Genomic DNA, 22,141 nt, shown 5'->3' with positions numbered 1-22,141 from the left:
ATGGGTTTTTGAAAAAGAAACAGCATGAGTGATAATGGGTGGGTTTTATGAGCACACACTTACACGGTAAAAATAATGCCATGCATTAGTCATTAATCCATGATAAAACATGGTGCAACATAAACTGTGGTGAACTACTTTAGTCCCAGCCATGCAGAAACATGGCTACGAAAGTGTTGATGATTATTCTGTTTGTCTACATCCATCATCTCCATCAGTGCTTACACAGTAACAGCAGCTACACAGTCACAGCACGGCCACAGGCATTAAGATTGCATTTGCCTTGCAAAAGCTATAAATAGAACATATAAATTTATGATTACAGTTGCCAACTCAGATTCCAGTGGCAACATCTGCTGTGTGTGGCAACTCTGTGCTGAGGTTCATGTTGTTTTGGAGTACTGAGATAAAAATGTTGTTTCTGAAAAAAAAACACCTGTGTTAATGCAACTCATAATAACAAAGTTGAAATACCAACTTTAACAGCCCTGGGCAGTTTTTCCTATTTATTACCTTATTTGCACAGTTCCATGGATTACATTTGTTCAATTAACACCGAGCTGCAAAATCATCGTCTTCTAAAAGCAAATAAAATAATAAATGCAACAAGTCAGTTTGCAATGTTTAATTTAGGTTGTTTAATGTTAATTCCATGCTGTGTTTCAGTAAGAACAATACAGATTCCCTGTCTGTGGCTCCAGTCAGATATCCAGTAGTACAAATCAGCTCCAAGTTACACATAATGAAGCAAAACAGGAAAAAGAAACAAATAAAACAGGAAAGAAAGAAAACCTCTGAACCTAGAGGAGCTTTAGTAAAAAGTGGGGGAGAAGCAGCAGAAAAGAACATGTGCTAACTAATGCAAGCAATGACAATCTTCATTTTAGGGCTCTCTGTTAAAGAGCGGGACCAAATCAAGACTTGACTTTCACACAAGTGAGAAATCTCCCAAATTTTTTTTTTTTTTTTAAATTATAGCCACCAGCTGGTGATAAGTCAACCTTCAGAGATCAGCATGTGTGCACAGTTACAGTATTTCAGCACAAAGTACAGTCCAAGGACAACTACAAATACATGACATCAGAATCACTATGGTGTAAAAGTTAAGCAATTCTTTGCCCCACATGGATATCACGAATTTTGCCAACTTCCTCTGAAAACCTAAGTTAACAAAAAGGGCACTTGTAGTTTTCCAAACTGCCCACAAAAAGGTAAAATGATTCGCATGACATTTCACTAAAAACAGAGATAAAATAGCTCCCGTAACTAGTCGACATTATCAGTAATAAAAGTTAATTTCTGTAATTACATTAAGAAAAAAAATTCTCAATACATCCAGCAACTGATAAAAATATTGAAGAAAAAGCAAAAACAAACAAAAATACAATAATGAAAACAAAGAAAACAGAACTGCTTGTACCAGGACAAAAAAAAAAACAAAAACCCCCCCCCCAAAAAACAAAAAAAGACAATCGAGGGACTTTCTTTATCTTTGTCTTTCTAACATTGTATTTCCTGTCTCAATTAAGTGGTATTTATTTGAATGATGTAAGGGCTAATATAAAAATAAAAAAGAAGAAAAAAATAAACTTGTTAACTCCATGGCCCTGCTTGGGCATGGAGCTGCAGAAGTGGTAGAAAGGAAAAGTGGGAGAGAAGGGGAGAAGGAGGAAGGGAAGAGGAGTTGGAGGGAGGGAAGGATCAGGATGGAGGAGTGTGAAGAGGTGAGGGGAAAGTCTCAAGTTGTTGGTGGCATAGTCTCACTGGGCCTCATCCTCAACGTCTTGCAGTGCCTCTTTGTTCTGTTCTTCACCTGGTCAAGAGAAAACATCCCATCAGTGTTTGGTTTCTGAAACTCTCGTCAGGATCTCCCTGCTTTCTCGCAAACAAGGTTTCCATCCTTAATGGTGAGTGAGAGGCAGTCAGGCTTAACATTTCATAGGAAAGCCAGTGAACTCAAACACAGTTCAAGTAAAAAAAACGTAGGGATTCCACTTCAGAAACTGGCTAAGAGCAACACCAGGGCCATTAATTTCCATTTGAGTTTTTTTTTTCCCCATTTTGTCTTCAACTTCTATTCATAGAGACATTCACTCAACTGTCCCTGTCTTAAGAGGATCTTGTTCACTGTGACTGTTGAACAGTGGTGGAAGAAGTATTCAGGCCCATTTTGGAAGGCTCTGTATAGTAATACTAATGAAAAAATACTCCAATTTCTTACATTAGATTGAAATTATACTCATGTTAAAGTTTAAAAGCAGCACTAAATGTATTTTGATTGTTGATGCATCAGAAGTGAAAGCACTCATTATGCCGAAAGATAGCTTGTTTGATGGTGGTGCATTGTTAACAACCTTGTACTGCAGTAGCTGTTTAAGATGGAGTTAATTTTAATGACTTGGTATAATTTTAGGCTGTGTTCAGATGTTTTTTTTTCTGAGCACTTGCATCTTTTCCCATTTGTTCCCAATAAGGTGAGAGCATATATGGCAGCATGCAGTCGCCTAGAGAAAAGGCACTGCACACAGTGTCTTTTATCAGAGCACTACGCCTTTTTTGTGCAGCCACCCAGAGCACTTTGAGTTTAAAATCACATATTGGATGAGGCGTGGTGGGATTTGTCACCCATCACCATAGTAACCAAGAAAACAGAGGAAAAGCTTGCGCTGGCTGTGTCTTAAGTTCTATCCGATGCCTGTTTGTGGAAGCAGGTGGGTGTGTTGTGCTTTTAATCACCCTGTGCTGTACTTGCACACTTGTTGTTCCGTGCAGTCAACCCTCTGTCAACACAGCGTTAAGTAAACTACCTAGCTAATGTCAATCAAAACAAACATGGAGCATTTTTTCTTTCTTTCAACTAAGCACCTTTCCAGCACAACAGCATAAGGATGAGGGCTTAGGCTCAATATCCCCATTGTTACAAAGTCAGTCTTAGAAATATTACACTTCTTTTGCAATATAATAAAATATTAAGTGCTCAATGACTAAAATGACTGAATAAAAAGATTTTGTGTACTGAATAATGCCAATTTTATTCATTAAATGACATATTCATCTAAGTAACTAGTAATTAACTGTGAAACAAGTATAGTGGAATAATGAGCAGAATATTTGTTTTTGAAATGTAGTGAAAAGTATAAGTGTGACAAAACAGTATGTAAACTAGTACGTCAAAGCTGAACTTCAGTAAAGCAGTGACGTCAGTGTTTATCTTCTTCCGACCACTGTTGGTGAACAGTGTCTTCTTACAGGAGTAAAAAACATTTTATATACATGGGGAAAAAATGCTGGAATTAAGGTAAAAAAAACTTTAAGAAAGTGGACCTTTTCAGGTGGAAATCTGCAAAACTCCTCAATTATAACCTGGAAATGCTTGCAGAACTCAAGGCTGAGTGAAATGTGGTACAAACTTCTGTGTTCAGTCAGTCTTCCAAGTGTCGTGATTAGAAAACTGACCACAAAGTGGAGAAAAAAACCACAGACTGAACAGTGTTTAAAACTGATCCAAGTCAGCTGAGTTTTTGCACAAAAAAAAAAAAAAAAAAAAAAAAATCAGACATGCAGATCCAGTACATCTGATAACTTAAACCTGAAGGAGAAGGGGAGATTTTTTTTCTGCAGTCCTATCTGGGGGCTGCATGTGTCAAAATGGCTGACTGACAGCACAGCAGCACAGAGTGTGCAAGCAGTCGAGCATGCCAATAACATGATCTAAACCTTTGCTCCTTACATACAAATACCTCAGTGAGCACCCACACTCTACACAAACACAGGTCAAGCTCAGCTAAAATATCCAAACTCCAGAAACTGCTTGAATTTCACTGTGGTGGCAAGACCTGACATTACAGCCTGTTATTATTAGTTAGGAAAGGTCCGAGTCTATGGGTGAGTGGCTAAGCAACAGGTGAGAGGACTGAATCATTAAACCATGAGTGAGTTAGTGTGGAGGGGAAAAAGAAGGAAGCTACACACACTGCAAGGCTTGGGTGAGTAACACTTACAAAGTACAGTTAACATGGGAAATGAACAGTCAGGTTTGTTTCCTTTAGGAATCTACAGCAGAGGGAATGAGAAAAAGACAAGAGAGATGACGAGTCATTGAGAAATAGAAAGGTGCAGATGGATGCTCTGAAACACAGCGACTCAAACTGCTGAAATGAACGAAGAGAAAAAAATGGATCAAATATGGCTGAATGATTTGTCATTTTCACATGCTGAATCTCCACATCAAAATCATAAAGAGAAATATTGGTTGTTGTCTGGTTAATATCATCTCAGTATAATGTGAAATGAAGATATCACTATATTGACTTGTACGATTGTAGTGAGTAAATTTCCAGTGAGAAACATGCCGTCTTCACTAGAGGACCAATGGAGAGCTTAATCACATGGTGCAACGACAATTGCCTGATAAACTGGTGCTGGACTTCTGCTGTATGTGTAATTTCATTGAGAGAACCAACAAACAGCGGCAGATTCATTGCATGTGTTCACATGCTTGTCCAATAAAGCTGATTTGGATAGAGCACAAAACTACAGATTCTAAAACACAGATGCTCCACATACAACTTCAACCAAGCAGCGCAGAAGATTTATACAATCAACACAGGCTCAAGTTGGAAACTCAAGATTTGTATCACCAATTCAGTGTTTTGGCCAAGAACCCTTTTTAAGATCACAGTGACCTTTGATCACCAAAATCTTATGTCTGAGTCTATTTGAAATGTTTGAGCCAAATCTGAGGGAATCCCATAGAGGTGTTCTTGAAATATCACTTTTATGAGAATGAGACAGACAGCTAGAGACATTAGAGAAATTAATGGCAATTAAAATCTCAATATTGGTCAAATAAAAATCGTATTCGGATGTTTTCATCAAATCATTCAGCTTAGGACTGAACACTGCAGGACAGGAAAGCAGGTAACATTTGTTAGGTAGGATGGCTGTGAATTTTACCTCTAGAGAGCCAAACACATGTGCACCAGTAAGACAGAACGGACTAACTCCGTGCCTGAGCATATACACTTTGAGCAGCATGATCAACAGTTCTGAAACCTATGTTGTCAGTGTGGTTTTTACAGTCATGGCTTAACTTTCACTGCCTTCAACCTTCAACAACCAGACTTCCTTGCAACTTGGTTTTTCTTCCAGTTCTGCCAAACTATCATCTAAAATCTCAAGTCACATATGCCTTCACTTGGATCATTATGAGCCTAAAACAAATTCATCTTTGGCATGTAAGAAGAAAGAAAGTAAGCATGATGTCAACAAAGGATACTGGAACTATATAGTCTTTAAAAAAAAGCCAAGTTTGAAACAAAGCCTGTGAGCACAGCAGTAAGTCAAAGGGACATGTGTTTGATAAACATGACAATGTTCATTTTGTATTTTAAGAGATTGTTACTGTTATTACTTGAGTACCTGTCATGTAATAAAATGTGATGGCAAAGTGATAAACATCAGACGTATGGCTTACTTAAGAAAGTTAAATATTATATATGTTAGCATTCAGCAAGTCTTGCACTACCAATGACTCGAACAACAGCACATCAATCAAGCTGCTCACTTTATCAGGACACATTTTAAATGCAGTGTAAAAAGGTTTCAGGCAAGTAACAGGAAATGAGTGAGTTAGTTCATCAGTGTATCAACATCTAGTCCTGGAAAAAGAGGGAGGTTCTGCAGAGAAACAGGTAAACTGCAGATACAGCACAATCTGAATACACCTTCTTAAATTAGTATTATGAATGGAGGCGCCATAATTACTTACCCTCTGCCTGCATATCTGAAGTCCATAGTGTCAGGTTGTCACGTAACAACTGCATGATAAGTGTAGAGTCCTTGTAGCTTTCTTCACTCAGTGTGTCCAGTTCTGTGATGGCGTCATCAAATGCAGCCTTCGCCAACCTGAGCAAACACACTTCTATTGAAATCACTTCATACTTAGAGATTTATGATTGACTGCAACAAACATGGTAAATAAGGTATAGAGATATATTCTACAGTATACATCCCTGTCAGTGATTCTCAACTCATTTCTTGTTTACTTGCAAGGGGGCTCTATTACATATTCCTTAATGTGCATGTGAACATAAAGTCAAGGCTACACAGAAATATCTTCACCACAACAATGTCAAGTCCAACCTTCAGTCCAATCCAGAATGGGTGGCAGGACAAGAAAACTATTGTACAATCATGTTTTAAAGATGTATGTGAGAAAAAGGCAGTGCACAACAATCTCTGCTACATATTTACACTTAATTTAGACAGATCTAAACAAACCTCTACAGAGATTCTGTGATATACAATAAAACATGAAGAGCATTTTAATATGAACAAAGGGTTCAAGTTTCAGCCTCTGAACAATGGTCAAGGTGGGGCAACAGTTTAGTCACAGTGTGCATGGCAACTGGAGATTAGTGAAGGCAGATTAAAAACAAGTGATGGTATACAGGGACTTTATTGTCAGGGCTCTTACACTTTGATTCCATACAAAAAGCTCCTGTGATCAAATTTTGGAAGGTGCTATGGGACTAAAAGATTGCCCTGTGCTTTACCATTGTTGATTAAATGAATGAAAGACACGAGAGAAATTATAGTGATGAAACATTAACCTGCAAGCGCGGTCAGGGGAGTTGAGGATCTCATAGTAGAAAACGGAAAAGTTGAGGGCTAGGCCAAGGCGGATGGGGTGTGTGGGAGGCAGCTCCAATGTGGCTAGATCGGTAGCAGTTTTGTAAGCCACCAGGCTGTTCTCTGCTGCCTCCTTTCTGTTGTTGCCAGTGGCAAACTCTGCCAGATACCTGTGGTAGTCACCCTTCCTGGAATTGGAGAAAACAAAAGTGGTCAAAATGTTAGTTTTAACAACTACAGTGTTAACTTTGGACAAAGGTCATAAGCTGACTGTTCTGCTGTCATGATCCTGATGGAGTTAGCTGTGAGACTTATTATTTAACTGTTCACTTTATTCATTAAAAATATCACATCTGTGATCTCCCTTGATATTTCCTCAGATATTTGGTCAAATTACCCGATTTCGCTATTGGTAATTTACCTCTAAACATTCCATATGCAACCATATGATTATGTCAAATAACACACAAGCACAACAACGTAGTCATCATTTTGCACAAGGTCTGATGGTCCTTGAGAGGGTTTTTCTTTTTTTTTATTATCTATTTATTTACATTCAAACCACAAAGCTCTTACATTTTGTTGTAGAAGACCTTAGACTCTCCCAAGGCAGCAGAGGGGAGTAGGTGACTTTCCAATGCATCCAGAATGTCACCACAGATTGCTTTCAACTCATTCTCAACCTAAGAACAAACAAATCAAATATGATTATGCAGTCAGCAAAAACATTTTGCTAATTTTCCACTGAAGTTAGTCCAGAATACTCTTTCTGCTTCTGCATAGTCACAAGGGTCTACGTAAAGTAAATTCTGTCATCTGTACAATTCCTAGAGGGTAAGCAGACTGTCCATGTGCAGCCAAAACTGTATGACCTCTAGGACTTCATGCACTGACAAACATGAATACATTAGAGTCCACAGTACACCCAGTTCAGCTGTCTGCATGTTCTTTTGCACTATACAGTATTTCCCCCTTTAAACACCAAGCTGACAACCTTCTTATGGTTTGCTAGTAGATTCAATATTTAACTTAACTAGTACACCTCTGCCCAAGACCAACTGATCTTGTTATAACATGAATTGTTTTATAACAATAAGTTATCAAAACAATACAGAATACTGTTTTAAAAAATGAAAGTTACTTGTTACAGTGTGATACTTTTCTGTGTAGTAATATCTTGCTATAACCTCTTATGTTTTAACATGATACTGATCCATTTTTTTTGGCCTAGCAGCAATATTCTGCAGTAACTGTTCACCAGGTGCTGTAATAGAAGAAATGCATTCCTCAAGGAACTTGGCAAATGGCTAATGCAGTAAAGGTTCAACAGCAGGATTACCCATCTCTGAACCACATTATGTCATTGACTGCAGTCCAACTGCTTCTCCCATCTCTCTGACAAACTCAGAAAAACCCTGATTAATAACCAGCTCTTACTTTCCTTCATAAAAGCAAGAGTGTGGAGGATTTGCCAAGTATGACTCAGATGCAGTCTGTCCAGTAGCTGCTCATAGTGTCTATTATTAATATGAGCACAAACATTAAGACAGCAAATGTGAGTTGCTTTGAAAATGACTAACGAATTTGGAACAATGAGACAGGCTGAACTCATGTAAAGGTTTCTAACAGACACAACACAAATAATACAAAAGGTGAGCCTGTCTATGGTAACGGACATACTAAGCTTTACCGTTTGCCTGTATTCTCGGATCATCTTCAATTTCTCCTCTCCAGCCTTGCCCTCTTCCCTCTGTTCAATACTGCTGATTATCCTCCAGGAGGCTCTCCGAGCTCCAATCACATTCTTGTAGGCAACTGATAGTAGGTTCCTCTCTTCCACTGAGAGCTCCACGTTCATGCTTGCCACATTCTTCATAGAAATCACCATCTCTGTTGGGGAAACACATGTAACACTATTTTAAGAACTCTTTTATTTAAAGGGAAAAAAAGACTATTCAACTGTGTGTGCAGTTTAATACACACTGCTTTCTCAGTAATGGAGGCTTTAGGTTTTGCCATGTTTTTCTGATTTTTAGTGAACAACAGTCAAGAGAAAGAGTCAAATGTTAAGCCTCTTCTGAAGCCAAATAAACAATGAGAGCAGTAGGCTGGATGCCAGTCACTGTTTTTTCATGTTGTTTTTTGTACTTAATACTTCAGCACTGGTTGAGCTAGTGTTAGCTTTATCGTTGTACAAAAGCCTATTCTGCTCTTTGCAAGTGTGTGTGTGTGTGTTGCTAGTGTCTGTAAATTTACCTAACAGACATGCCCTGAAGTCTAAAGGTGGCAAACAAAGATTTAGGTGTATTCAGGGAAGCAACAATAGTGTGCTATTTGTACATACCAAGAGAGAAATTATTTTAAAAAATAGACAAACAAAGAAATAAAACAATAAAACAACAACTTTGCTTTAATAATTGAAATTGGACCATTTGGATTATACGACAGCAAATTACAGCAAATGAATCTATTCGTTTTCATTTAGGGCAAAATCTTGCAAGACAGGTTTGACTTTGTGATTACACAGAATGTTAAGAGAGTACAAGTTAAGGCAGCTTCCTAAGCAGCATCATGTTCAACCTATCCACTGGCACCAATCCAACAGACACAGGGCCATTGTCAAGTGTGGGCATTGAGATGCAAGGTCTGCCTGTGGCACATCACGTAACCCACACCATCAAAAATGAGAGTGTTTTCATAAATGCTGCATCCACTGCAACCTGTACACATTTATTGTGGGGAAAGTTTCATTGACCACTTTTGCTTAATGCACATATGGTGCAGCTAGTGTGTGTGTGTGTGTGTGTGTGTGTGGTGGGGGGGATCTTCCGGTCCCTGTCACCTGTAATATTTTTTGTTTGAATTAAGTGCAAAGTGCAAACAGTGCAAGTTTTTCAGTTTCCTGTAATATTCTGTATACTGTCTGTCTGGATCAGATGGATCTAACCAACTCTTTAGCTTGAGCAAAATATAATTAAAATGCAACTTTCAGCCATCAGTAGTACTTGAAAATGTCGTTTTGTCATGAATGATGACCCTGTGCTGAAATAATCCTTCAAAAGTTTCCTCCGGTTACGTACTGCAAGCACATAAAGCAATTGCTCACTTCATTCATATGTAATGCGCCTATCGCGTTCTCAGGTTTAAATGTGATGGAACTTTTCCCACGCTAACCTGTGAAGCCTTTTAAAAATTGTAACATTTGATGACGCGCTGCAGAAAAACTGTGTGAATTCGACCAAATTTCAACAACATAACTACTTAGCCAGTAAAGTATAAGTCATTCCGTAAATAAACTAGGTCCAAATCCCATGAATGAGTCATGGCACATTCACCTAACGTTAGTATGCAACGTGTGATCTAAAAACAGCCTCCACAGGGCCTGTAATGGTATGACAGTCTGATAGGAGCGTAAAAGAGAGAGGAAGAGGGAGTCATTTTCGCCAATCGATCCGTACAGCCTGCTTTTAAGGGACCACCCCACCAAGTGAACAGCTGCCCTCCCACTCCCAGCTAAGACACAGCAAGCTTTAAAGTAGCTAACGTCTCGCCAATGTGAAAAGTTGGGTACCATCTGTAACAGATTCACGGAAAGAACTTGGCACGTTCTATGGATACAACGAAAGTAGCATGACACAGGGTATTGCTTGTAGTAGCTATAGACGAACCACTAGCTCAAGTATTAAGCTACAGAACTAGCATGGTGCAGGGGAGGCAACTCCTGACAGCTCACGCTCCAGTAATCCGCCATTTTGTTGTAGCCCCTTCGCTAACATTAGCCACTGTCAGTCACATCAGCACAGTTTTCATAAGAAGAGATACTTCCTGGCATTGGCTCTCGATTTAAAGTTGGGTTAGCTTCTTCCAACAAGGACTTACCCCCCATGTCAATGAACAGTTAGCTGAAAGAAAGCGGTGGTAGCCAAGTTAGCTCTCTTGTTAGCCATGGCTAACACTGAGCTACCTATGTTAGTTCAGCACTGCCCTGTTAAGGTTAGCTAGCTAGCTCACAGAAAAAAATCCCTGCGGCTAACATGTCCCACTCCGAACGAGTCCTCAAAGTGTGTCTTACCGTCATATCGCTCTGCCTGCTCGGCAAGTTTTGCCTGATACACTAGGTCATCTCGCTCTCCCATTGTATATTGGATTAAAGTAAATTAACGTGAGTGAACTAGTCAAAGTGGCAATTCCTAAGTTAAAGACACGGTGGTGTGTCAGGTCTATCGGTGGTTCCTAGAAATCAACTGAGCCGATGAGTGGCGTTCCGCCCCACCGGTAGCGCTGTGCTGGGATGGAGTAAAGATGGCGACCAGTCTCATCATCGTACAGCACATACGCACATGAATCATCAGCTCTGATACGTCCCCCAGTAATTGTAATTTCTGTAAAGAAAAAAACAACAAGGAAGATCTCCATAAGCCCCCTTTGGGTAAAATACCACAAATGCACTTTTGAGTTTGAAAAGTGTACAGTCATTATGTTACATATTACTCTAATGGTAGTCATTATCAGGAATAATTTAAAAGCTACCTGTAAAAAACAGCAAGAACATCCGTCACGTTGCCCAGACTCCATGCCGCAAGAGCACACAGTAGTGTGATGCGAGTGCTTGTTCAACATATTGAAAGGAACAGTGAACAAGTATTGAAAAACTTACCACCAAAAAGTCGAGTCAGTTGAGTGAGGAAAAAGAAAAATGATAGATTAAAGTAAGAAGAGTCTGTGAGCCTGAAAAGTGTGCAATGTATTGAATTAAATATATAAATTTAAAACAACGCTATGCATGAAATCGTGCTGAGAACTTTTAGCTCTTCAGATATGTTAAAACGAGCTCTCACTGACAAATAGTTACCCATTACCCTTGAATTAGAATAACAGATAAACAAAAGCCAAGCAATTTCAATAGGTTCTGTGTAATTTGTCATTTTAAAATAAGTTCAATTATTTTTACGTCATTTTACTGTATTCTAGTTACTTTTGTGCTTTATATTATGCGAAACAATGAAGTTAAAATGTCAAGAAATATCTTCTCATTGCCAATAGCAATAAATCACAGACCACTCGACCATATTTCAGCTTTCTTCTATGTATTGTGTGTAAGCGAGTCATCACATTAGCTTAAGTAGACTGACACACAAGTAGTTAAATCTTAATCATAAATATGTGCCTACTGTACACTTAGTTACCCAGTTTCATAGTGTTACTAAAAATACCTCGCAGTAGTATGAATGGTAGTCATTTCTGTAGCTAGGCAACTGCTGTGTGCAGCATGAATGAAAAAGTGGGTTTTGGTCATAAATTGTACAGTTTAAGAGCAAGCACTAAAATGCATGTTAACGTTCTTAAGAGTATTTCTGAAATGAAGGTGGTTGGGAAATGCTGAGTAAAGCTCTCCTGAGCACACACAGTACTGTAAGATGCTCATAGTTTTCACAAACATACGTCAGTACATTCAATGAATCATTTGTCATGGGTTTGACTTTATTTACTAGTATATTAACACATTACATGCTACAGAAAATAAAAAGGTATTTTCAATTGTCTTGAAAGAATATAGTGTTATAATAAAATGGCACATTTTGATATCAACACAATTTCCACTGGCATTTTGCCATCCCTTCCTTTAAATGAAAGGAAATGAATGACTTCATGCAGGGTTACTAAAAAAATACTTCCTGGTGGTTTCATTGGCAACACAATTTATAAGATAATGATTTATGTAACTAAGCACCTGCTATATGCAGTGGGAATGACAAACAAGCTTGATTTGATCACAAGCACGCAGATAAAAATGGACCGTGTCAAAAGCTGGCAATAAACACAAATGTTACTTTCCAAGATTTTTCCAAGATGCCAACCCAATATCTTTAAATAGTAAATATCTTAACATGGATTTGGAGAATGGCCAATGTGAAATGGAAATGTGAAAGCAGGAGAGAGCTTGTCAGGCGACGATACAAGTTAATCGAAATTAATGTGTGGGAGCAATCAAGGGTATTTAAAAACCCTTAAAAGGAGCACATACGTCAATTCAAACTCAGTTTAAAAACAGTAAGTGCATTCTGTTAAAAAAAAAAAAAAAAATCTAATTTCAACTCCTTTAATCTTATAAGCACTGGCAGAATATGCTCTAAGGATCCCATTTCTTTGAATGCTGTTATAGTGCCACCTAAAGGTGACATGGTGTGCTGGCCAGAAATACTTTACTATGAAATCTGAGAGGAAGCCCCAGAAGAGACAGCAAGTTCTCACAGCTCAAATTCAAAGCCCGGGTTCACTCTGGCAAAGGTCTAAGCTACACACCAGGCTTGCTTCAATCCAAACCAGTCTGCGTTATGATACACAAGGGTGATGATTGTCAAATGTCAACAAATGGATTCGATCTCAACAGAAAACAACCTGTTTTTTTTGGGGGGGGGGGGGGGGGGGGGCAACATAATTTGCTATTCTAGTTGCTTGTCTGCTTCTCGGCAATACAGACATGGCAGAAAATAGACAAAAAACAGAAACATAAAAAGTCCATGCTGGATTTGTCAGAAATGGAAAAGGCTTTAAATAAAAGAGTGGCAGAAGATTAAGTGAGGAAGCACAAAGGAAACACTGGCTGATAAACCTGAGGATTAAAAGAACAAAAGGGTGCAAGGTAGCAACAAGATTATTAAAAGGTTAAAAGCAAAGGGCCGGTACCAAATAATACCACTTTCACTTTTCTTGGACACATTTGACAAAGATGTGAACACAGAGTAGTCTCTTTTTCTAAGGTATACTCAATGAGCTGAATGCAGAGCACTAATATGAGAAGATGGTGCTAACTAACATGGTGGACAGCCTACATTCATTCTGTTCATCTTCATTCGTGTACATCAGACGCAGAAAGAGAACACATGTGGCCTTGTGAGGGTTGGGGGCAAACAGATGTGGCCCCCTGGAGTCAGTTTATCTATTTTGACTCATCGCTCCCTCCCAACATGCAGCAGTAAAAAGTGTACATCGAAAACTGTTTCCTCCCAGACAAAATTAGCTATGAAGAAAACTACAAAGATGACAAAAAATATTTTAGCATGTAATGATAATCACTTAGTACATCATTTCATAACAATATGTTCTTTTTTTTTTTCTTACAAAAGACAACTGGTGGTACTTGGTCGTAGTAGATGTGTGGATGGAGCTGAGGTGAGCCAAGGTGGGAGGTGTGGAGAGGTTGAATGTAGTGTTGCCTTTATCTCCCCGTCAACAACAGTCTTGAAGTTTCTCAGGTTCATTCAGTTTTGTTTTCTGCATTTGATACTTGGTGTTTGAGTGGGTTGGGTCCTGGACTGGTCCTTGGTCTGCTCCTTGGATGGAGTGGGGAGGGGACTATACAACTCCAGGTGACTGTCATTCCTTTCAGTGATAAAACGTTTCAGCTATATTTAAGCCTTGCTGCCCTCACCGCTCACTCTTCTGTTACTTTAAAATAATGTGGCGTTCATTTCAACCATCAACCAGAGCTTAAGTATGGAGTAAACATTACAAGAATTATATTATTTAGTCAAGGTTTGGAGATGTAAATGTTAGGTCTTACAAACTCCTACAAATCTCTTCAACAGTATTTTACAATATAGTCAGGACTCTTACGTCTTTGATTTACTGAATGAAGACATCACCAGTGTGGACAAACAAAGGGAAATATAGAAAAAATACAATGTTGTGATGGTAGGTCTGACAGACTAACCATCTACTGTGTGGCTGACATTGTAACTTATTTTCCAAATTCATCACTCACTGCATGATGTACTGCAGTGTGAAACAATCAACTCAGGATTCCAAGAATAGTTTGGAAGTGCGGATATTTGCTTTCCTTACCAAGACAATGAGAAGATCGATATGATTCTCAGGTGAGTTAGCTAAATATGAAACTACCACTAGCAGGCGATATCTTACATTAAGTCTGAAAGTAGGAGGAAAGAGCTAGACCTGTCTCAATTCAAACATAATTCTATCTGTCTACCAGCAGAAAAATGTGTGAGAGACTATTTCTTGGCCATCCATAATCCCTGTTAAACTGGGATTAGGGAATGTCTTTTTAAACTACGGTTTTTGTACAGATTAATCAAACAAGATATAAATGTGTTAATTAATCAGCTTCGAAGTTGTTGGAAGGTAAATTCTGTTACCATTTCACAGAGCCAGGCTAGCTGTTATCCCGTTTCCAGTCTTTAAACTAAACTAAGATAAACAACTGCTGGCAGTAGCTTCATATTTACAGTACAGAAATTAGAGATGTATAAATCTTCTCATACAGTACTTGGCAAAGAAAAAACAAAACAAAAACCAAACAAACAAACAAACAAAAAACAAATAAGGATATTTCCAAAGATGTTTCACCAAAGAAAAAAAAAAAAGCATCTTAACAGCTTTAGACAAGACTGTGTTGTTACTTTTCTACTTGTTACTGTATTCCCGTCTGACATGAATGCAGCATATGTGATCCTACAGCGCTGTAACCATGGTGACGGATGTGGGTGAAGATGAGAAATGACACAGCTATGAGCAGTTATCTCCTGGTTCCAACACAGGAAGAGGAAGTGGTCGAACTCTGAAGCGAGGAGTCTCCCGAGTGTTGATAACGTGTCCATGGCAGGGACGTGACGAAGGGAGGAACTAAAGGGTATGGCCACGGACAGTCAGTTTACAGCTCCACTTGTAGAGTACATGACCCTTTATTAGTCAGTCAGTCCAAGTGGGTGGTGGAGAAGGGCGTGCATGATTATTCAGAAGAGTAGACATGGAGGGTGTATGCGTTAAGAGGTTCCGACGAGGGCCTGTTTGTTTTGTTCTCAGTGATGCTCTGAAACTGTACTCAGTGAAGGTAAAAGCTGGAGACGACGGGAGGGAGGGTGAGCGTGTGCAACAGGAAGGAAGGGAGGGGGTGAGGAAGGGTCTAATACTAGTGTCCAGGTTGTGGCCTGGCTGTCCGCTCTCAGCTGAGCTCGTCCTCACCGCTGTGCTGGTCCAGCAGTTTGACATGCGTGAAGGGAAAGTGGCCACGTTTGCCTTTACATTCACCCTCCCACTGGCCGTTCACGTTTATTTTGGTCACCTTCACCATGTCGCCCACCTGGGGAGGGAGGGGAGAGAAAAGGCATAAGAGAGCTCAGAGGCAAGGACTTGTTGTGTAAAAGAAAAAAAGTGAAAAGATTTATTATTACTGAAATTTATAAAAACAGAGCATCAATCATCACCTGAAAAATCTACTGTTGCCAGGAAGAGCTGAAATGTTTCATCTATCGACAACATTTTGGACAATTTATTCATTCTTTCAGTCATTTGTCAAACAAAAGTGCCAAATATCCCCTGATTCCGATCCCTCAGACATGAGGACTTGCTTCTCTTGTCTGTTTTATGTCACTGTTAAATTATTTTTTGGTTTAGGACTGTTGGGTGAAACATCAAGTTGAAGATGGGACCTTGGCTTCTGGAAATTACTGATAGGCATTCTTCACTATTTTCTGACATTTTATAGACTAAATGACAAATGGATGAATGAAAATTAAGTTTAAAAAAAAAAAAAAAAAAGACCATTAGTTGCAGGCCAGTGTTGAGTAGTAGCATGTGTGATTTCAGTTGACCGGGACAAGGAGAGGTGAGGCTGTTCCTGTGTCACTGAACCTGAGCAAACAAGGACTTACAGTTCCAAAGTTCAAGTTAAAGTGGGTAACGACTGGACAGCCAGGGGTTAAAGCTGTGTGAGTTCATAGTATCAGTATGATAACTCGTTACCAGTTACAACAATCGTCTTTGTGTTAATGTGTAACCAGCTGCATTTGCATGAGCACAGATGTCTCAGTCAAGTTACCCTTCCTTCAAAGGCTTCCTGTTGTATTAAGTGTACTACAGCTTCATACATTGTTTCATATCATATCTAGGCCTGCAATTATGGTGATTACTTTAATGGACTGTAATAACATGTATATATAAATATTACATATTTCATTATTGCATATTATTACTGCATCCACTGGGACTAAGTATAATTTTCGTGAACAACGGAAATGTTGTTTTGTATACTTAGTTGGTATTGTGATCCAAACATCAGAGTAAAGTAACAGTCCAAAGATCATACATCACATTAGACAAACTGCAACTAATTTTCACAAATGACAAACCAAAACTAGGGAAGAATGTCTGGCATTTGTGCTTAAAAATATATGACAGTATTAACTGAAGAAGATTCTGCTTGCATGCTTTGTTGTAGCTTGTGGACATCATTAACTGAAACTGCTGGCTGTTGTTTGCGTGTTTTGTAGGTCATTCCTTCACAACACTTTAGTGTTAGGAAACAGTTACAGTGTTTTTTTACAGAGCAAAATGAGGTGTTATTCATGGAAGATGTCCCTGAAGTACAATAACAAACGGGAATAGCAATGGATACGGCTTTAAACTGCAGGTACCCAAACATTAAAAAAAATATTGGTCAGCTCAGGGCATCCAAAGATATTACATTTAGGATTCGTTGAATTGATGTACTGGATGCTGACCTTATCATTATACAACAAGCCAGAGCCATCTGACACATCCTGGTCACAGCAGTTTATTGATGCAATGGTCTTTTGGATACCTACTATACATACAGTATACAAGGTGAAGACAAAATACTGCAAACATCAACATGGGTCAATATATTGCACAATCATGAGCTATGGTCTCACCACACTGCTGCACCACCACTTTGACAACATTTCTATAAAACTGTACAGAGGTATATTTTAATGCTAGAGCAGGTATGATTAACCGATTAGTTGATCAATAATAACTTAATAAGCAAACAATTTTGGTTATTAATCGTTTTAAGACCATTTCCAGCAATAATGCCAAACAAACTTGTTCTAGCATACTTAATGTGAGGATTAGCTGATTTGTCTCTGGGCTATTGATGATAGTAATTATGTCCAGTGCTTTTATGATTATCAGCTATATGCACAGCCTCTGATCTTCACAGAGACTAGAATTTCAGTTTAAGTTCAGTTTAATAATACTCTGCAGACACAGCCACAGCATTATCACGATGAAATGTTTGCTGTGTCTAATAATTTTAAAACCAACCACCAGCAATGATACAAACATGATGAATCAGGGTGTTATGGACCTGACTGTGTTATTAAGACACAGACAACGCTACTATATCTTTAACCTCACATGCAACCTTAAGTTGGCTTCAGTCCCCAAAAATGAAGAGTAATCTTCACACTCAGTGGGTTTTCTGAAGACAAAGACAGACAAGGAATTCTGAGCTAATTATTAACTTTGCGGTGCTGCCTGCCTTGCTGAGTCACTTCTGGACAGCTGAAGTGGAGAAAACCTGCAACTACACATAGGTCAAAGCCAAAAAAACTCTAGTGCCGCTGGGAGTGGCAGAAACCAACTCATACAAAGGATCTACTCGTCATACTTAACTGAGCAACCCAAAGTTTGTCTAGCTGACAAAAGAGCTGGAGAAAGACAAACCAAATGGCAGCTGCAGACTTGTGGTTTGACTCCCAAAAGTAAACAAGGGTAAAGATTTGAGGAGTCAAAGGATGGATCTGTGCTGGTATCTTAAGCCTTGCAGTACCAGCAGGCCAGGAGAGACAAGAGCACACTCTGACTAGTCTCACTCCTGCCTCAGCTTGACTCCTGGCTTCACAGAGACCAGAGGAAATGGTCCTGTTCCCAAACACAAACTATTTCCTTCCCCCAACGACCTGCTCCGTGGGAGCCCCGCTCTCGCTTCCGGACAGTTTAACAGCCCTGCCACCATGAGCACGGATCACAGCTTAATGGCAGTTTACATACTGGAATACCCTATTATGTTAAAATCTGGGGGTCTAGTCTTGTCCAGAAAGAAGTCACTGAGTTAATAAACATTAAGTTCAGAACTTCAGATCAGTGCGTAAATTCACTTCATTGATCTCTGCAGAAGAGATATTAAATGACTAGACTATCTGGAAAACTATGCAGAGATCTAGCTGAGCATGTTCTGACCTTGATTCCTCTTCATCCTGCTAAAAAAAACACTGGGGAAGAAACAGTAACAAACACAATGGTAAAGAGAAAGAATGCAAGTCTTGATAAGCTGAAAAGTATGGTCCTTCTTTGCTAACTGTCTCCTTGCACCCAGCACGGAGGATGCTTAGACAGACGAAAAAATACCACAAACACATCCATATTTACCTCTAAGGCCAGGGCAGTCTTGTCGTAGGCATTGGGCACCCTCTTCTGTATGGCCCTGGCGTAGACAGGTCCATTCTGGAGATTTGGGAGGGGGGTTGGCTGCGCGTACTGGCTGGGATCTCCCAGCAGTGGTGGGCCAGACTGGGCTGCAGAGCTGTCAGAGTTCCCTATCATCCCCATTCCTGGGTGGCCACCGGGCCCCGCCACAGAGGTCGGAGACGCCGGTCGATACTTCTCCACATACGGAACAGGGATCATCCCCGCCCGGCCTTCGGAGTTTTGGGCATTCCACCACTGCTCCTCTGGCTTCTCAAGAACTCGGAGAATATCGCCTTTCTTAAATGGAAGGTCCTCCTCGTCGTTGCCGGGGAAATCGAAAAGTGCTCGGACATACTCATCTTCCAGGCGTGGTGGGGCGCCTCCGCCAGGGCCGACGCTGATGAAGGAGGTGTGTTTGGACTTGCTGATGGGTTCTATTAAAGTGGTGGTGTCCAAGTAGTGGATTTTATAGAACTCTAGCAAAGCAGGAAGAGCATCGAACTCCTGGTCACCGATGCGGAACCTCGGATGGGCCAGACCTGGTGAAAATGAGGAAGGATGGAAGAAGAGTCAGAGAGACAAAATTATATCACTTCTTTTTTAACACAATATGTTCTAACATGTTCAGAAATGTCAATGTCTGAAGTCTGTCTCTTTATATAACCAAGCATGAAGGTGCTGATTTCCAGTATGAAGGAAAGATTTCTGTTTCCTTATTTACACTGCTTTTATCTTTCATATGTCTGCTGATCCTTTCAATGAAAGGTATGCGTAGTTTTGCAAAGGCATGAGGAAATGCAACAAATATCCTACTGTAGAAGGAAAAACCCAGCAGAGGCTGGGGACGTCTGGTCAAAGTCTATTAAAACCTGGCAATGTGACGGACTTTTGAACATTTACAACTCTGAGTCAGCTTGTAAATTTGACTCATTTGAATGGTGCACCAAGCCATAACTCGCATTAACACGGTCTGTCTTCTGAATACTCACACCGCCCACCATAGACAGAGAGGTGTATTTTAAAGACAAGAACGAGCTGTAATCTCTATGATTTACTCATACGAAGTGTCGTATCATATCTAACGAGGAGTCCGTCTGAGCGCTCACATAAGGTGTGAAACTACGACAAAAGGTATGTTAGCCTTTCAACAAGCCAACATTGAACTGGCACGTGTTTTAATGTGTCTGGCCTGTCGTAGGCTACTCTCCATGCGAGAGAGCGAAAAGGCACTATTGCGCATCTCCTTTGGTGCAAGTCATGCAAGAATGGTCACATCAGCACCCCCATATGCCGAGCCCCTCCAAACCCTCTGTTAGCTTACCTGGACCGGATTGTCGGTTGTTGCTGATGCTGTTAATTATGTAATGCGAGACTTTGGAGTTTTCCGATACCGAGAGCACGTAGTCGCCGGGGCTGGTGATGGAGTCCCGGACCAGAAACACGCCGTGCCTCTGCCCCTGCAACAGAGACACAGCCTCCTGCCTGCTCAACCGACCCCAATACCAGCTGCTACGGTCCTCCGCGTCAAAATTTCCGGCCATGATAACCACTCCAAAGCCGAGGCTTCACCGGGCCTTCCCTTCTCTCCCTCCCGTTATCCACAAGCAAAGCCTTCAACTCATACAAAAACTTTAGCGCCTAGAGCACGTTTAGTAAACAGGCGACATCCGCAGCTAGCCGTTTGGACATCAATTCGCCGATTTAGAACCACAACCGGGAAATAAAAACGACTCTTATTTGGTTTATGACCAGAATTTATCGCTAATAACCATATAGTGCGCTTTAGCAATAGAATTCTGCCTACAATTCAGCGACCGATGACAACTAACTTCAAAAACTGAAATGGCGGATACGGGAAAACAAAAAAAGACCCCACTCACCGGATGTGATGTAGTAAATTATGTGCAATAGACGCACTATTGTCAAGTTAACCATAATCTGAAATGTTAGCTTCAAACTTCCGTTTTGAGCGACACAATTATATGTTGCTTGTCATATAAGCGTTTAATTAATTAAGATAAACTAAATGCAACAACAACATTCAGTAATGGCTCTACTCCAAATGTAGGTGTCCTTTACCATCCAACTCTAAGTTGTATATTTTTTGTCAAATGTGACAAATACATAAGCTTTTATTTTGGAGATAAAGTAAGTAAACTACTTTTCCTCTCCAACTCTGTTTAACTTGACGGCCACATCCTATGTGTTGGTGGGTTGTTGTGAAACCTAAAGCTTGCCTCATTATTGCGCCAGATTAGCAAGAGTGCTGTAATAACATTGTGGATACAAGCGCATCAGCTTTTGCTCCCACGAACATTTAAAAGCTCTGACAGTGTAACTGGCACATTGACCGGGCAAATAACGGCGTGATTGTAATTTGTGAGTTTGACCACTAGATGTCAGTCAGACACCGTTAGAAATTCTTACTGCTCGTTATTTCACCAGCAAACCGTCATGTTGTGGTTGGTTATCACTTCTTCACAACTGTCTACTACATCAAGTAAGGGCAAAAAGATGAACTCTTTAAAAAAAAAATTCAATCCTCATTCTAGTTAGACAGAAACTAAAACCAACGTAAGGGGATTTGTTCTAGTCACTTTATGTTAATTATAAAGGACTTAAAAATTGCAGCTAAAATATTTGGTAATGGCTAATAAATGGTTTAACTGAAGTTATAAGCCATTAATAACATCGATCTTTGGGTTTCTTTGTCTGTTTTGGCTCTTGTAATTATCTAGTCTATCCAACAGACTGCTTGAGCCCTGATCTTCTGGAATAGAGCTGCAGGGCATTTGGATCAAATTCATTTGCTGTCAGCTCATTGCAAACACCTGCTGATTTGAGTGACTGCATAATGATTCAACATTTATACAGACAGACAGTTTACTAACTTATCCTCTTGCTTTATTACAAAGTGAGAAACTCTAACTGTATTTAATGCTCACTTACATTTCAGACCTAACAATTTATTGCAATTATTAATGGTTTACCAATGTTTCAAATTGCAGCCTGGATGCTGTTTTCTTACTAAACAATATTTAGCAAGATTTATCACAACCTGACAAAACTAAACTTTTGCTTTCAATCTAAATCTATGTGGCATTAATTCACAAACCACCAATAAAACTGTAATTTACAACTCTTAACCCTTTACGAATGGCATCTAATCAGACACTGGTCTCACTCGCAGGTTGTGGTGGCTCTCAGCAGACTCAGGCATACATTAACCATCTACATGTGGAGAAATGAGCACTGTGTGAAAAAAAAAATAAATGAT

The 22,141-nt window shown here is 39.7% G+C and overlaps 2 protein-coding genes across 4 annotated transcripts; both read right to left on the bottom strand.

Moving 5' to 3' along the window:
- Positions 1-610: 610 nt before the first annotated feature.
- Positions 611-10,976, bottom strand: ywhae1 (tyrosine 3-monooxygenase/tryptophan 5-monooxygenase activation protein, epsilon polypeptide 1). 2 transcript variants are annotated; one of them, XM_046388421.1, is made up of 7 exons: positions 10,706-10,975; positions 8,324-8,523; positions 7,210-7,316; positions 6,615-6,821; positions 5,771-5,907; positions 4,002-4,053; positions 1,679-1,813 (listed from the first exon to the last, which is right to left on the bottom strand). In XM_046388421.1, the coding sequence occupies exons 1-6, from the start codon at positions 10,767-10,769 to the stop codon at positions 4,046-4,048; spliced, it is 723 nt and encodes a 240-aa protein (XP_046244377.1). In that variant the 5' UTR covers positions 10,770-10,975; the 3' UTR covers positions 1,679-1,813; positions 4,002-4,045. The 2 variants fall into 2 exon arrangements, with proteins under 2 accessions (XP_046244376.1, XP_046244377.1); XM_046388420.1 differs by lacking the exon at positions 4,002-4,053 and having other exon boundaries at positions 611-1,813; positions 10,706-10,976.
- Positions 10,977-13,054: 2,078 nt separating this feature from the next.
- Positions 13,055-20,747, bottom strand: crk (v-crk avian sarcoma virus CT10 oncogene homolog). Of its 2 annotated transcripts, XR_006843336.1 has the most exons (4): positions 20,186-20,747; positions 18,826-19,403; positions 17,154-17,236; positions 15,606-15,733 (listed from the first exon to the last, which is right to left on the bottom strand). XR_006843336.1 is itself a non-coding variant. In XM_046388419.1 (3 exons), exons 1-3 carry the CDS (start codon positions 20,403-20,405, stop codon positions 15,596-15,598), a joined length of 936 nt encoding a protein of 311 aa, XP_046244375.1. In that variant the 5' UTR covers positions 20,406-20,746; the 3' UTR covers positions 13,055-15,595. The 2 variants fall into 2 exon arrangements, 1 of the variants encoding a protein (XP_046244375.1); XM_046388419.1 differs by lacking the exon at positions 17,154-17,236 and having other exon boundaries at positions 13,055-15,733; positions 20,186-20,746.
- Positions 20,748-22,141: the final 1,394 nt, after the last annotated feature.

Source organism: Scatophagus argus, chromosome 5, assembly GCF_020382885.2.
Source record: "Scatophagus argus isolate fScaArg1 chromosome 5, fScaArg1.pri, whole genome shotgun sequence".
In the NCBI taxonomy this organism is placed as follows: Eukaryota; Metazoa; Chordata; class Actinopteri; family Scatophagidae; genus Scatophagus; species Scatophagus argus.
This window is presented reverse-complemented; position numbering and strand designations above follow the sequence as displayed.

Bases quoted from the DNA above. Each gene is read 5' to 3' on its own strand.
- ywhae1 (XM_046388420.1), bottom strand. From the start codon at position 10,769: ATGGGAGAGCGAGATGACCTAGTGTATCAGGCAAAACTTGCCGAGCAG. The intron at 6,822-7,209 runs GTAAGAGCTTTG...CTCCAATTCCAG, and splicing joins AAGGTCTTCTACAACAAAAT to GAAGGGTGACTACCACAGGT. The intron at 1,814-5,770 runs GTAAGTAATTAT...TCTCTTGACCAG, and splicing joins TTCAGATATGCAGGCAGAGG to GTGAAGAACAGAACAAAGAG.
- crk (XM_046388419.1), bottom strand. From the start codon at position 20,405: ATGGCCGGAAATTTTGACGCGGAGGACCGTAGCAGCTGGTATTGGGGT. The intron at 19,404-20,185 runs GTAAGCTAACAG...CATTTTCACCAG, and splicing joins CAACCGACAATCCGGTCCAG to GTCTGGCCCATCCGAGGTTC. The intron at 15,734-18,825 runs GTAAATATGGAT...CTCCCTCCCCAG, and splicing joins AGACTGCCCTGGCCTTAGAG to GTGGGCGACATGGTGAAGGT.